Source organism: Natator depressus, chromosome 3, assembly GCF_965152275.1.
Source record: "Natator depressus isolate rNatDep1 chromosome 3, rNatDep2.hap1, whole genome shotgun sequence".
Lineage (NCBI taxonomy): Eukaryota > Metazoa > Chordata > Testudines > Cheloniidae > Natator > Natator depressus.
In genome coordinates, this window is record NC_134236.1 from 178,094,924 (window position 1) to 178,111,725 (window position 16,802).

The 16,802-nt window shown below is 39.1% G+C and overlaps 1 protein-coding gene across 3 annotated transcripts in view; it reads right to left on the reverse strand.

Moving 5' to 3' along the window:
• Nucleotides 1-651: 651 nt before the first annotated feature.
• The window catches only part of SPTBN1 (spectrin beta, non-erythrocytic 1), a 212,457-nt gene continuing 196,306 nt past the window's right edge, over nucleotides 652-16,802 (reverse strand). For 2 of the 3 annotated variants that reach the window (XM_074949399.1, XM_074949400.1), the window contains exons 33-36: nucleotides 9,643-9,881; nucleotides 8,057-8,230; nucleotides 3,609-3,651; nucleotides 653-3,095 (exon numbers count right to left, since the gene is read on the reverse strand). In XM_074949399.1, the coding sequence (XP_074805500.1) occupies nucleotides 2,880-3,095; nucleotides 3,609-3,651; nucleotides 8,057-8,230; nucleotides 9,643-9,881 (672 nt within the window). In that variant the 3' untranslated portion in view covers nucleotides 653-2,879. Of the gene's footprint in view, nucleotides 3,096-3,608; nucleotides 3,652-8,056; nucleotides 8,231-9,642; nucleotides 9,882-16,802 lie in introns of all 3 variants that reach the window. The other variant, XM_074949401.1, reaches the window with a different exon arrangement.

Consider the following 16,802-nt stretch of genomic DNA (forward strand, 5'->3'; position numbering starts at 1 on the left):
ATTCCAATGGTTAAAGCACATTTTCTCATTGTTCTTAATCCAAACTTCATCAGAAAGTAGCAGATCCACTTGAGGCCCCATTTCTTTTATATTCTTGAACTGGGTTTGGGGCTCCCATCTGGAGGAAAGATGGATCCAAACTATGCTTTGAATAGCAGAAAGAATCTCACTCTTCTTCCTAACAGCTACAATATTTTAGCTAAAAAGTTTTTGGTTTTTAAATCATTGTCTTTCCAAAGTTAAAGGAGGGAAGTGTTACTTTTACAAGTGTCTTAGGAGACATAAATAGATAAAGACAGGATACTCTACATGTTAGAGTCTACTAACACAAGAATACAGAATAAAATAAATACAGTGTTAAGAAACCACAAATAATACCCTAAATTCTTCAATATAGGTAGCCAGAAGTGATATACTGACAAGGCACCAAATCCTGAGGGTTTGGGCTGATTACATCAGTATAATTCCAAAGTTACCCCCACTAAAGTCAAACCACACACCCCATTACAAACCCACAGACCACACCACTATCACATACAACATGCATTCCCACAACAGTGCTGAGTTTCTGGCAGCCATAACTTGAATAAAGAAGTGACAAATATGATAGTCATCAACATTCTGGTATGTTTTAATCAACCAAGAATAATATTTCATATTTTATTCTGACACAGTAAACCTTTGCTTTTTTTGTATTCAGTTTTACATATACATGACTGCTGGTGTTAGCTCCTATCCACGTGTCACTAATTTCAAACTAAAACAGTGCAATATTATACCAGTAAAAACTCGTGAGCATAAGTCTCAAAATTTAATGTAATGCAAAAATGAAAAAACAAAAGAAAAATAGATAAACATGGTACACTAATTTTCAATGAAAGCGATTAAGACACTGACATTATATTACCTTCATGTTAAGGAGATTTAGGTTTGAAAACACCTTGCTGGGTGTTTTACAATAAATCTGTTCACTGTCTAAAATTATATTCAGAATGCATTTTATTAATCCTGAAGATTTAAATATTGATTCCTTGTTTTTCATGGAGCTCTTAAAAATTCTCCCCTAGTATCTGCTGGAATTAGCTGGCTGCTCTGAATGGCCTCCAACTTCATGAATATCCTTAATAACTCAGGAGGATTCTCCCCTAGTATCAGTCTCTCTCACTAGAAAAGAAGACTGAGAAAGCTAATGCCACATTGTATATATACAGATGATAAATCAATAGAAATACCTAGCTTTGGATCCAGAATCAATTGCATTAGAAGTATAATATCAATATTTAACACATTTTAGACAATATTTTGTTTTGTTTGATGTACTGTGTTAAACACAGAGCCTTAAAAGGACTTTTAAATTTAATTATGACCTTATCTCAAGAGAATCTATATTTAGAAAAAGATCTGACATTAAGGAACATGAAATTAAATTGAATGGATGTAATAATGAATTATAACAGTTAAATTATAGCCTGTTTTACTAAGCATAGTCACATTGATTCTGATGGGTCTACTTTAACAAATGAAACAAATTGTGCAGGATTTTATAAGAGGGCTATTCCTTATGCTTCCCTTCCTCCGCACCTTTCCCTTTGATCTCTTTATTGTTGTTGTTTGTTGCACTTCCATGAGAATTATTCTATATGGAATTTCACACACACAACAGAAATAAAATATTTATTTTAAAAAGCCCATTAACTTCACTACAAAGGAAAAATGTTATTTTGAATTACTTTTACTTTTGCTCATATCTCAGAATTACTATTTGACAGGATCTGAAATGAAATAAATAACTACCAAGATGTTTAGTTTTAAAAGCATTTAATGACATAGCATATATTTAACAGATAGGGTAAAAGTCGTAGAGGTACAGTTCCATACAACTGAAAGCCAGTTCCAGTACTACTCTGACTACAGGCCCAGTCATTGAAAGTTCATTCCTATTAAATGTAATTTTTGATTGTGCAGTAAGATGAAATTTTTTTCATTACAATAGTTACAGTGACAGAGAAATGCACACTATGTATCAAATAGCAAGGTAATGTAGCAAAATTATAACACACAGTGCTGCAGCTGACAAGCAAGTAACCATTTGAGTAACATTACTTTTTTTTCCAGTAAATGCTTCAGTTCCACTTTTACACTTATCAATGATTTTAAAGGGTTTATTATACATCTAGTCTTATTATACTTTGTACTAGAATTATCTGAAACATACAATATAATGTATTTCAGCAAAAAAAATTTGAAATTTCAGGTTATTTAAAACTGTATCAGTATGCTAAATCCTTCTTGTATTCCAACATTCTTAACTGTTGTACTTGATCCAGAAAAGCTTCACATTGTGTTAATAACTGATGCCAGGATACAAATGGTTTGTCCGTAAGTTAATGCATATCTGCACTCTGTTACAGCAAAGATAATACACTATTATTTTAATAAAGGTCAGACTTGTAATGGGAGGTTCTGTTAGTCAAGACTCAGCATAACCATCTTAAATGGAAGTGAACATGTTTGAAAATTTGTACATTTGTCTTTGATGAGCACAGTAAATTTGTAAGCACCGCTGCCTTGCATACCAATAGCACAGGATATGGGTTCTTTTCCAAGACAGCCTCACAAAATTGAGGAACAGTTTAAATATTAAGATCTAATCTACATTAATTCCATTAAAAAAACAAAAACAAAACCTGGTCCTCCCTCTCATACAGAAGCTGCCCAATGCACCTCATACATTTGTAATGGGTTTTTTAATGCTCTATAAATAATAAAAATTAAATCATATTGAGGAACATTAGGCACAGAGAGTAATGTATTGGTTCTGAGCTTGCATGCTAGAATTCCACTGGAAAGGTCAGAAGTGCAGCGTGTGGAGATGGAATTCACTTCTTTTTGCCAAAAAGGCTGAATCTCTTTTCTTTGTCTTTCTCTTTGTCTTTCTCCCGCTTGCCAGGACTGGATTCGCTGGTTATTGTAACACTGGCTGGCAGGGTTTGGGCACGACTAGAAGCTGGAGTGCTTTGTGTGCTTGGAGACACTTCAATTTTGTCAGAGGAGATAGCTGATGTGATGGCCTGAATCCATGTGTTCATTTCCTCCTTCAACAAACATCAAAGTTAAAATGTAGGAATCAACACGTCAGCTCATACTGTTTTCTATCATTCAAACAACATTTCAAAAAGGTAATTGATACAGAAGTAGAAAATTAAAGAGAACATGATCCCAAGTCATAATTTAGCATCAACTTTTCAACCAGGCCTTTACTCAGCTGCCACTCACATGCCATGCACTTGCTCTTTGCAGATGCAAAAAATGTGCACGTGTGCTTTAAAAAACAAAAACAAAAAAACCTAACCCCTGCATGGATACCAGTATTAGGACTTGCACCTTGAAAGTCCCTCTGTCTTGATGGGTTTTGAAGGAGCAAATTCCAACACCACTTGTGGACCTGCAAGTACATGGACATGCATGCGCAACTGAAGACAGAGGCTGAGAACGTACCCCTTACTATCTAAACCATTTCTCTTTTCTTAGCATATGTCAGTATACGAGAATGTGACAGCAATACCATTAAAACCAGCAAACAAACAAACAAACTGATGGAAACTTACATCATCTTTGGCTTGGAAGAGGTACTCATTGCCATCAGTTAATCTGCAATTAAAAACAACCACCACATATATTAGCCTAATAATACACGGGTCCAAATCCTGCTTCATTTTCTCAAGCAAGCAATCCCATTGTGGTAAATGGGACTACATGGCAGAGTGATAAATAACACAACCTTGTAATAAGCTGTATTTCCCATGCATCTGTAATCACCTGGCCTGCACTCTACCCACTAATCCATGTTCCTTGTGGTCATTACCAACATTTTTAATTTTGAGAAGCTGTCATTTAACAACAAAAACAACCTGCCCTGAAGTGCAGGATGGGCAATATTCAATCCTGGGCTAGTGACAGGTTTAAGGTTCAGTATCTCATGATCTACTGGGGTTATAAACGGGCACGCTATACCAAGAGATATTGAACTTTGTTTTATTTTACATATAAAAAACCTATCCTAGGTATAGTTTAGACTGAGGTTTAAACATGTAATATTTTTATTTATCTATACTGAAATGTTTCTACAGTTGGGACTAATGGGAATTAAAGGGATACCAAAAACAGTCCCAACAGAATTTTATAAAACTCAAAAACATTTCTAAGGTATTTTTCTGTACAGAATATGTGGAACTGTCTTGTTATATAAAGGTTCTACTGGCACACATTTGTGATGACCTGCATGATTGTTTGCAGTTTTATAATGTGCAAGAATAAATAAAAATAAATAAATAATGCGGCCATCTCAGACAGTTAAGCCTTGTGATGTATTCTCTGCCTCTCAGCTGGTGTAAATGGGCTGCAGCTGTTTTCAAAGGGCTGAGACATTTTGCAGGCGACGAAGACTCAAATGCATAAACTGTTTGTTTATTATAGTTTTCTGCAGCTTAGCATCTCCCACAATTCTGATATGTATAGGTTATTCCCTTCCTGTCTGCAGTTTCTGGAGGCATTTCAAAGGTAAAGCACAGCCTATGCTAGCCATGTCCCCTTCTGGTTTCATGGATAGGAACCACCCCTGGACAAAGTCCCATATCAAGTGCCTCTAGGCCTCTCTCCTGAATAAATGGAGCCATTCACCACAACGCATCCAAGATCTGGTCCTGGTTCCAAATCAGGTGCTCAACAATCCCGCAGAATGTCTGCAAGGGTCTTCCTAGTTGTCTAACAGATCCACAGGTACTCACAACTGATGTCAGCCTAGTGTGATGGGGAGTGCATTAGGGGCACAGAGCAGTGCAGGCGTTAGGAACCTCACGGAAAGGAACCAAAACATCAACCTGTTGGAGCTCAGAGCTGTCAAGCTAGTCCCACTGAGGTTCCAGAACTACCTAGCCAGTCAGACAACATGACCACTGTGGTGTACATTAACAATCAAGAGTATAACCCTACATTCAGAAGCAATGGAAACAATGGAATGGGCAGAGAGAATTCTCCATTCCATAAAAGCAATACATGTAAAAAGAGAGCTGAACCAAAAGACAGACTGACCCAGCAGACGCACAGTCAACAGCTCAGAATGGTGTCAAATAGAATGCCTTCACTCTGAGTTTGCACAAGTTTGGCCTTCTGGCAGTTGACCTGTTCGCCAGTCACAAAAACAAAATGAGACTGAAGTATTTCACCAGGGAAGCAGACCCAAATGGGGATAGAAGCTCCTTCTCAAGGCCTGATCATAGAATCAAAGAGTCATAGAATATCAGGGTTGGAAGGGACCTCAGGAGGTCATCTAGTCCAACCCCCTGCTCAAAGCAGGACCAATCCCCAACTAAATCATCCCAGCCAGGGCTTTGTCAAACCTGACCTTAAAAACTTCTAAGGAAGGAGATTCCACCACCTCCCTACGTAATGCATTCCAGTGTTTCACCAAACTCCTAGTGAAAAAGTTTTCCCTAATATCCAACCTAAACCTCCCCCACTGCAACTTGAGACCATTACTCCTCATTCTGTCATCTGCTACCACTGAGAACAGTCTAGATCCATCCTGTTTGGAACTCCCCTTTCACGTAGTTGAAAGCAGCTATCAAATCCCCCCCTCATTCTTCTCTTCTGCAGACTAAAAAATCCCAGTTCCCTTAGCCTCTCCTCATAAGTCATGTGTTCCAGTCCCCTAATCATTTTTGTAGCCCTCTGCTGGACGTTTTCCAGTTTTTCCACATTCTTCTTGTAGTGCGGGGCCCAAAACTGGACATAGTACTCCAGATGAGGCCTCACCAATGTCGAATAGAGGGGAACAATCACGTCCCTCCAGCTGCTGGCAATGTTCCTGCTTATACATCCCAAAATGCCATTGGCCTTCTTGGCAACAAGGGCACACTGTTGACTCATATCCAGCTTCTTGTTCACTGGTAACCCCTAGGTCCTCTTCTGCAGAACTGCTGCCTAGCCATTCGGTCCCTAGTCCGTAGCCATGCATGGGATTCTTCCATCCTAAGTGCAGGACTCTGCACTTGTCCTTGTTGAACCTCATCAGATTTCTTTTGGCCCAGTCCTCTAATTTGTCTAGGGCCCTCTGTATCCTATCCCTACCCTCCAGCGTATCTACCACTCCTCCCAGTTTAGTGTTGCATGCATTCATGCCCTTTCCACTTCTAGGACAGGTCATCCAGAAGATAAGGCGAGAAGAAGCAAAGGTGATAGTCCTCATTCTGCTCTGCTTAAGCAGACCATGGTTCTCCAATCTGACAGAACTGAAACTGGCACCACCCAGTTATCAATGGGCCTAGACATCCTTTACTAAGGCCCATTCCTCCATCCAGACCCAGAATGTCTATAGTTGACTGCCTAGTTAATGAGAGGGAAACATTAAATGACTATGACTATCCTCCAAAGTGACTAGAACTCTACAATCCTCCAGGTTAGCTTCAACACAAAAGGCCCACTCCTCCATCTGGATGAGGGTTAGCTTGTGGTGGCAAGAGCACAACAAAAATCCCAAGGATCCTGCTATCCCAGTTATCCTGGATATTCTTCAGGAAGGCACAGACAAGAGATTCAGCCCAGCACCATAGCACACCAGGTGTGAGCTATAAGTAGTATCCTGGTCACAAGATTCTCTGGTTCCTTGACAAAAACAACGTATCCAGATTTGTCAGAGCAGTCAGACTGGCTAAACGTGTGATCAGACCAATCGTTCCTACGTAGAACCTACCACTGGTATTAAAAGCCCTAACCACACACCCTTTTGAGTCACTGACATCAATATCTTCATTCTATCTATCCATCAAAACCTGTTTTCTGGTCACCATAATGTCTGCTAGATGAATTTCTGAACTGGCAGCTTTATCCAGGCAGGAACCCCACTGTGTGTTCCTCGATGACAAGACAGTGCTAAGAATCCAAGCATCATTCTTGATTAAAGTGATTTCATCTTTCCATGCCTCACAGAAAATCATCCTCCCTTCATTCTGTCCAAACCCACAGCACCCAACGGAAAAGTTGTCACACACTTTCGATGTTCAAAGAGCACTGAAGATCTATATCAAGCACACCGAATCAACAGAAGATCGGGCTCCTTGTTTGTCTACCTTCATCTGAAGTGCCAAGGGCTTAGGGTACTCAAGCTATCACTAGTTAGATGGATCAAGCTATGCATCATAGAGGCATTCATGGTATCAGGTTCTCCTGCTCCAGACGTCATCATGGAACCACGATGAGATCTGTGGTGGCATCATGGGCGGAAAGAGCTTGTGCTTCCACTGCAGAGATCTTCAGGGCAGCAATGTGGACATTAGTTAACACCTTTATTAAATGCTATAAAGTGGACACCTGCTTAAAGTTGGGCACATGCTAAAATATCTTGATGAGACTGGGACCATGTAAGAAAGTAGCTTGCACGGTCACATAGTTCACTTTAACTTAAATAAAGAGGTGCCCAGTTATTCTACATTGGGTAGCACTGACTCACCTGAGTAGAACTTTAGTAAATGCTCATATGAGTAAGGGTGGCAGAATCTCATGCAAAATAATGAACTAAACTATCAGTGAATCTGAACTTAGCTTCTCTGCCTATTAAGGAACTAAAAAAAAAAAAAAAAAAAAAAAAAATCTTGTTCTACATGTTAAAGGGCCAGTTTCCGGACTGCGGATTGGTGGCTGATGCCCTCAAATCCCTTTGTCTTTAATGGAAGATGAGGGCAGTCAGCACCTTGTAGGATTGTGAACTGTTTGTCAGGGAGAGAACAGGATTGGGAACTGTTTGTCAGGAAGAGAATATAGCATCATAGAATATCAGGGTTGGAAGGGGCCTCAGGAGGTCTTCTAGTGCAACCCCCCATTCAAAGCAGGACCAATCCCTAATTTTTCCCCCCAGATCCCTAAATGGCCCCCTCAAGGATTGAACCCCCGACCCTGGGGTTAGCAGGCCAATGCTCAAACCACTGAGCTATCCCTCCCCCCCCGACATGCTCTGCAATAAAACCTGTCCTTTCCCAGAATGGTGCTCCAACAATCTTACCTTAGCTTGAACACGTGTTTCTTCTTTTTGTAATCAACCGCTATTTCACAGACTGCTTCTTTCAAGCTGATGGGGATCTCACTGTGGTAGGGAATGCCAGAAGCAGCAGCCTTGGAATCTTTGTAGAAGCCCATCTCTTGGTTGTTTATAACACAGTACACATTGTGCCAAGATCTTCAAGAAAGGGAAAGTAATCAAAGCATGTGTAAGTCTAATTCTCTTCAATGAACCATGAATCTGACTGAATCAAATACAATTATCTTTATACAATTATAAAATGAACACCAACTCAGTTTGGGGAGGTAGCAAAACATGTATCGCCCTCTTAACTGCAGGCTGAGAATTCTCTCATGCAAGTGCTGTTTCAAGACAAAAGTATTGATCTTGTGCCAAAAGTAAGAGAGATTTCTAGAGCTCTCTCTCATACCACATTAGCATACCGTAAGAGTGGGAGTATTGTTTGGAAGATAGGCAGTTTACGTACTTAAGAGAGAAAGTGCTTGATCTTTTAATGAGCACTTGTTCTTGTAGAGGGATTTTTCACAGTGTTATAAGATTATGGATGAATTGTACATAAAATTCTTGACTCTTGTACACACTCTGTAGCAGTAATTATTACCTCCTTCTGTAACACGGTTGTAAAAAGAAAGGAGTACTAGAAGCAGGTCTCCTTGAATATTAATACCTAGGACCTGTAACTATCTACATAAAGTTTTATAGTTTGACATATTCCTATAGAATCTCAACTCTGTGGAAAAACTTTCCTCAACAGCAGTCACAGCACAAATATAGTTTTCCCATGTGATGTGGGACTCTAGATAAAGAGGACAAAGACAGCCATTTTACTGTAATTCAAATCTTTGCCCCTTCGCTGCTACCCAACGGTTCACTCCATTCGTAGAAGTAGGGAGTGATGAGCTAATCCAGGATTCAGACAACACTTTATTTTCCAAGAAAATTATAGTTATGGCTTTCCCAGTGCTTCCCCTCAAATGGTCATATAGGACCAGATTCTGCTTCCTCACCAAGACAAAACTTTTAGTGGGAGTGTTCCTTGTATGGGAACTGCAGAATAAGGCTCTTAAAAATTAAATCAACCAGTACATACAAATCTAACTTCAACCCACGCTTTGAGCAGATTGCAGTGTAGATGGAGGGTGTTAATGTGCAAACAACTAAAAGCATGGATGCTTCTAGTACCACACTTGCACATTTTTCTTTTCCTGTGCTTGTGATTGAAGCACTACACTGGGACTCAGGAGATCTGGATTCAATTCCCAGCTCTGCCACAGACTTCTTGTGTGGCCTTGGGCAAGTCACTTAATTTCCCTGTACCTCAATTCCCCATCTGTAAGAGAACACAATAAAATTCCTTTCTCTAGCCTTTGTTTTCCCTGTCTATTTAGCTGTAAGCTCTTACAAGTAGGAACTATCTTTTACCATGTGTTTGTGCATCACCTAGCACAATGGGGCCTTAATGTTGACTGGGGCTTCTAGGCGCTATGTAGTACAAATCATGATGTTTAGTAGTTTTTAGAGTATATTTGGATGTAAAACTTATTTGCATTAAATGCTGGCTACTTTACCTGTTTGAGGCTTTCTTGTTATGTGTCTCCCATTCATGTTTACGATGCAAAAAGCCCTCCATCTGAGCTGAAGGAGTTTCTTGTGTTTTGGCTGGTAGGGTAGCCGCAGTCTGAGCCTGAATGGCAGTCTTGGCTTTGCGGTCTGCAGTTGGGGAAGGAACAGGACTAGACTCTTTTGAACTTGTCCTCTGTTCTGCAGCTCCATTGACCATTTCATTTGTTTCCACAGTTTCCGCCATCTAGGAACAGTGGAAAAAACATTCAGCTAGAGGCCACACAAAGCTACAACATCTTAGAGTTAATTTTCTATCTTGCACAATGTGGCTGAGTGTATACTTTGTCTATAGAGTAAGACAGTCCAGTAAAATCACTTTCACACCCCCATGGAGACACAGAAGGCCAAGGAAATTAGACATATGAATGGATTAGTACCCATTTTACAGATGAAAAAAATCCAGGAAAAATAAGAGCTAAACATCAGTGTGAGTTTTACTGCACTTTGTTCTGTTAATCAATCCATATCATTTTATATATTGTCAATCCTAAAATGAGAGCATTTCATCCCATTGCTAAGTACTCAAATACTTGCAACAGTAACAATCACACTTCTGTAAAAATTAGAGGAATAATTAAAGTTATAGACATCAGCCACCTTACATATATTTATAATTTTACTGTTTTAAGTTTAATATAAATTATAAACATGTATTAAATTACAAGTAAACAGAAAATACCATCAGAACGGTCCAGGAGCATTCACAAAAACACAACTTTAATGTATGTTGCAAAATTGCTTGGTTTCTGTAAATGCTCTTTCTCCCCATGCCCCAGATAGCACAATATAATCAAAACATGCAGAAATTAGGAAGATTACACCATGCATTTCATGTCCATCATCCCAGTTAGGATTTGGATCTTAAAGACAGGGAAAATGTGAGAGGTCAAATGTCAATTTATCAAAGTCTGTTACAGACTTCATTATTAGGTGGATTGGATTTATGTTAAAGGAACTGGAAACCACCACAGTCACTCAACATCACACAGCTATTTACCCCCAAACAAAGACAGAACCAAGGCCTTGCCCATCACTTGCTTTGTTGATCGCGTTGCCTGCTGCACTGTGTTCGAGATAGCCTAGAGAGCAGCTCTGACTGGTCAAGCTGTCGACGTCTTCAGGAGCCATTCATCCAAAAATCATTTAAATTGGAATCCTAATGGCTAGTGTGCTTTTGCAATGCAGCTTGGTTCCAGTTCTATTTTTTCCTGTACCATTACTTTGACGTGTAGAGCCTTTGGTAGCAGCCCACAGGTTACACGATGAGTGTCTGGTATTGTTATTAGCAAGTTACTAAAGCTTATTGCTGCTAATGCTCTAGTAGATTACAAACATTCTGTACCATTTTTATGCAAGCAAGTATTTTCAAATGGCACAATAATTAAAGACATTCCCACTGTTGCACAGGGTCTGAACAAGTCAAAAGCAGCAGAATTATTAGGCAATGAACTTCAAATTAGACCTCCCTTTGCTAGAACTTTTCATGCCTGTCAACTGTGAATTATTGTATCTTTCATCATTGAATGTCATATCCTAAACCCTAGAAAAATTCAAGTATGGGATATGAATTGGGAAGGACTGGTTAACTGCCTTTAAACAAACTAAATTTTCAGAGTATATACATTACATCACTGAAACGGGGAAAGAATCACAACTCGGATTAAATTTCAGGCATATTCAATTAATAGGACTATGCCTCCAAAGATGTACAATCTAGTTCAGACTTTCTCAAATTTTATTGCACTGAGTCCCCCCTTCTGACAACAAAAATCATTACACGACCTCAGTAGAGGGGACCAAAGCCTGAGCCCCACCGTCCCGGGTGGGGGGTCAAAGCTGAAGCCTCAGGCCTTCAGCCCCAGGTAGAGGGCCTGTAACCTGAGCCCTGCTACCCAGGGCTGAAGCCCTTGGGCTTTGGCTTCAGTCCTGAGTGGTGTGACTCAGGCTTCAGCTTTGGTCCCAGGTCGTGGAGCTCGGGCTTTGGCCCCAGGCCCCACCAAGTCTGACCTAGCCCTGGCAGCCCCATTAAAATGAGGTCGCGACCCACTTTGGGGTCCCGACCCACAGTTTGAGAGCCGCTGATCTAGGTTATTGGAAAACAAGTGCCCCTTGAAAATGTCCATCCTGGATTATGGTTCTATTTCCTGTCAGTATTTTACACCTTTAGGCTACATCTACACTACGAGCCAAGGGTAAGATTGCCGCTCGCATACACATACTAGCTCAATGAAAACTAGCATGAGTATACGTAGTAGTGTAGCCACAGTGCATGGGCAGGGGTAACAGGGCTAAACCGTACTGAATATGTACCCACCCATTTCAGACCGGTGTGTACTCAGCAGAGCTAAGCCACGTGGCTGCTGACTGTGCTACCGTGGCTACACTACTATTTCTACACTGAAGTAGCCTAAGTATGTGTACGCAAGCTGGGAATCACACCCCTAGTCTGTAGAGTAGACGTGGCCTTTGTAAAGCAGTGGCAGAGTTTATTCTGCAAACTGTGGGAAATTTGGACCATTAACATCTGCCACTTTTAACCAGATATCAAAATAAAACAAAACATGCTACAGGAAGAAAGACTGGTGGCCGATTATCCTAATGTTGCCAGCATGGTTACCAGGAAATGGATGTTATAATAAAGCAAGCTAATATCCTGGTTCATCATTTAAAAAAAAAAAGGGGGGGGGGCAGGGAGAGGGGAAGAGCCCTAAGCAAATTGGCTAGTGACAACGTAATTACTGTTCTTGAAACAAATTCTTATTTCTAAATTGACACATCTATACAGTGAGATTGAATGAAGTTTAAATGAACAGCAAGAATTAATTACTGGGCATGTGTGTAAACTGTACATTATAGTGGATGATGGTAACTTAAATACTTGCCAATAGCCTTATATAACTATGTAAAACTACCTATTAGCTAACCTCAGTATTTGCAGGATTCAACCTATTTCCCATAGTAAGTATAGAAAGGATATGAGAATATCACAAATATGGAGGTACCCATATCTACTCGTAGGTAAAGCAGGGAAGTTTTTCAGTACAGCCACTGCCTATCTAGTTAAAGTGTTTTTATGGAAGAGAGAAAAAAATCACTCCCTGCTGCGATTTGCAAACCTGTTGTTTTAAATGATAGCTGCCAATTGTAATTACATAATCAGTCCCTGAACTTCTACTTCCACTTACAATTTAGCTATTGATTTTAATTACTGGATTGAAATAAAAACAAAAATGCATATGCAAACTAAAACACTACAGTTATGCTAGGACTATGAAAAGCTCACTGGATGCTCTTTAATGGAAATTTTTGTAGCATAATTTTCTTTTTTGTACGTTATTCACAATGAACAGAAGACAAGCAAAATAAATGTGCACATGGACCACAAATATTTATACCAAGTATGTGCCATGAAAATAAGAAAAAAAAAAAGAAAAAGAAAAAGAAAAAAGAGGAGCTAAATAAACTTTAATGGAAACATGCTTTGAGCATGCAAAAAACAACACAACAGAGGACAAACATTAATAGCAAACTGTACTGTTACAATAACAAAACAGTTAACACACATGAATACATTTTTCTTCATTGTGACTGTTTATGGGAAGTTAGTTGCAAGTACTTTAGTGGCTAGCTACTATTCATGAGGTATTTAAATCACAACTGTGACATGCAACATGACAGCTAGTGACAGGATTAGAAACATCCCTTTGATTTTCAAAGTGCATGAAGCAATATTACATTCAGTTCATCAACTTGAGTCTCTGCACCACAACTCAAAGAATAAAGAGACATACTTGTCTTCTTCAAATACAAATAAATTACAGCCAATAAACTGTTCTGTCAAAGATATAATTTTGAGATCTTAGTCATAATTAACAGGTAAAAATATTATACTCCCTTAGTGTCTGGCATTATGATTTTACTCATTTTTCTTGACAGTAAAACAAAATTTGTATACTTAATCCTAATAATATAAACTAAAAATTATTATCTACCTAAATGACTTATTGTTAGCCAGAATACATGTAAAGGCTTCCTGGTCTGGCAAGTCTGAAGACGCAGCTATGCTTTATGAGTACTGTAATACTTTTAAAGGCACAGAGACCCAATACTGGTGCATGGAATCCACCAGAACATTTGTGTATATTTGTATACAGAAATTTAAAAGGATTAAGAAGCTATATGTTGTTATCCTGACAAAAGAAAAAAAAAAGACATGCATCATGAAGTGGAAAGATAAGCTATTATAAAAGTACAATTGTTGGAGAACAGTCCATCAGTCATGTTGACTAAGATACTCTTTTGAAATCTAAATTTTGATCATCAACAGCAGCTTATATCAACTCTGTTACAAACAGCAAAACTGGTGTATGTCTGATGTATTGCAACATGTGGTTCATTAAACTACAGGCGAGAAAGCTCTCATTAAGAGATCAACATGCAGATGGTGAAGATTAATATGAAGATGTGCTATAAAAAGATTCCATAATAAAAAACAAAAACAAAAGAAAAGTTGAATAAGGTTTTGGTAACAACCAAGAAGGTTTGCTGTATGCAAAAATTTTGTGATGCTACTGCAGGCCCACTCTCAAATTCCTCGTCACATTTACTTGTGGCATCACTTTTGCAAAGCTCTGGCATTTAAAACAATCTATTTTTCATCATTCTAATATTAAAGGTTAACTGAAATGCTTTATTGGAGAAAGGAACACGGAAAAACTGTCTGACACCCCAGAATGTTTACAGAATATATGTGCAGACCCAAAAAGCAATAGGGATAGGTATTTGAGAGGTGAACTGCTGAAATGCATTTCCTGCCAAAATCTGAGTTCAGGATGTTTCACTGCACCCCATATTCATCATAGTGATATGATTATGATATGATTATGGCATAATTATTATGCATTGTGTACAAGATGGGTCATGTAAGATCTCATTGGAAAAGTTATGATTTGCCAAATATGATTATCCTATTTGTGTGTATGTATCCTTTTTGTATCTGAAGTTATGAATATTGACTATGTATCTGTATGTCAAATGTGCTTACTCTGGGTAAAGCCCACAACTAGCCTTTCAGATACAACAATGAAGAAGCTAGACAGTGCTAATGGCTCATCAACAAAGACAATGGACCATGGAAGAGCTTAGCCTTGTTTCAGCCAGCCTATAAGTAATAGCTGCTATGACTCAGCAAGGCACGTGGCCAGACCACATGACATTGAACTCCATTTTGGTACCTGTACTTTACCACAAACTGGGCTGGGAACTTAGCTTGGAACAAAGAGTTCCCACTTCCCACCATATGGAAAAAACTATATAAGGTGGGGAGTGTCACTCCCCACACAAGAACACCTGGAAATACCTGAGGAACAAAGATTGAACTGGGGGAAGTGCTAGCCCCAGGCTAAAGAGATTTCTAGCCTGTGTATGGAAACTTGGTGGACTGCTTGTATCAGTCAGGGTGAGAAACAGCTAATTCAAATCCTATCTAGTGTGTTAGGCTTACTTTGTGGTTTTTTGTTTATTTGCTAGATAATCTGCTTTGATCTGTTTCCTATCACTTATAATCACTTCAAATGTATCTTTCTGTAGTTAATAAACTTGTTTTATCTTAACCAGCGTGTTTTGAGTGAAGTGTCTGGGAAAATCTCAGGTCTGTAAACAAAGGCTGTTGCATATCTTTCCCACATCGAGGGGGAAGCAAATATATTAAAGAGCTTGCATTGTACAGGACCCTGTGGAGCAAGATGGCATAATTCTGGGTTTAAACGCTAGGGTGCAAGGCCGGGGAGCTGGGAAATTGGCTGTTTGTTCTTGAGTGGCTTAGGTAAAGCACTCAGGTAGCTCAGTTGGGTGTGTGGTGCCACCTGCTGTTGTGTTGGGTGATAACAGGGCCTGAAGAGGCTGGCTGAATCACCAGCAGAGCAGTGTGAGGAGGACCAGTCAAGCTGTATGGTTTGGGGGAAAAGAGGTTTCCACGGCTCCCAGATGGCACCCTGGGGGTGACAACCCATCACACAGGGCTTTGCATTTCCACTGCGAAAATGATAACTCTAATAGCCCAAGACCCCTCATTTAGGTTATTTAAGGTGACTCTAAGTACCATACAGGATCAGGTCCAAAAACATAACAAGGAGCAGCAGCATGCTTTACAGAACTCTGAGTGTTAGAGAAATTCAAGTAGCAGGGGAAACAGCCCCTGATTTCAGGCCTTGGCAGGAATGGTATCAGAGACAAAACAATTTTCTACTATTCTGTTGTTATAAATAAATGTATTTATTGGTAATTTTTAAGTTTGCACACATGAGGCTAACTCCTGCTTGCCTTATTCTTATGCACACTCCCACTGACTTCACTTGGACATCTCTTATTGGTAAGGATTACTCACATGAATAAGGCAAGAATTAGCCTATATTCAGTTAAAAATTTGGGGTGTATTTTTTTTTTTTTTTAAAGAAAGCATTGCAGCTCCTTTTTCAGAGTTGGTATCTGCTCTCAGTTACACCACCATATCCAGGGTGTCTCTATTTTACTCAATGGAGTTTCTATGGTGTAAACTAAGCAGAAATCAGGGGAGACTCTGGACCTAAATGGTTATGCGGTAAGACTAAAACACTTTATAAGGACTGAATATCAAAAAATCCAGTTGCTAATTTTTAGCATGCTAGGTTCTGTGTTTGTTTTTCTCTTCAGTTAAAAAGTTCATTCTGCATGGAATGTTTTACAACTAACCTTTAGGCCTTTATTTTTGGTAGTTATAACTCTTTTCTCCCCCACAGCCTGTATTGTCAAGCTCATTTGCATATATTACCTTCAGCCTCATAAATAACTCACTTGCTAATGCAGCTAACTTAATAATGTTGCCGCGCTGAAACCTCTAGTATAACTGAATGCGTCATACCTGTCAGATTTTAGTTTTCTTCTTCATTTATGATGGAATCTCATTAAATCTTAATTACTCATCTAAAGGATGATTTAGCTGTAAAAACTTAATGCTATTAATGACATAAAAAACTCACAATAAGTAACAGGAAATAAAAGTGTCACTTTAACTTAACTGAGTGTCAGTGAAGAGATTCAAATAAACAAGGATTAAAGTGAATCAAAT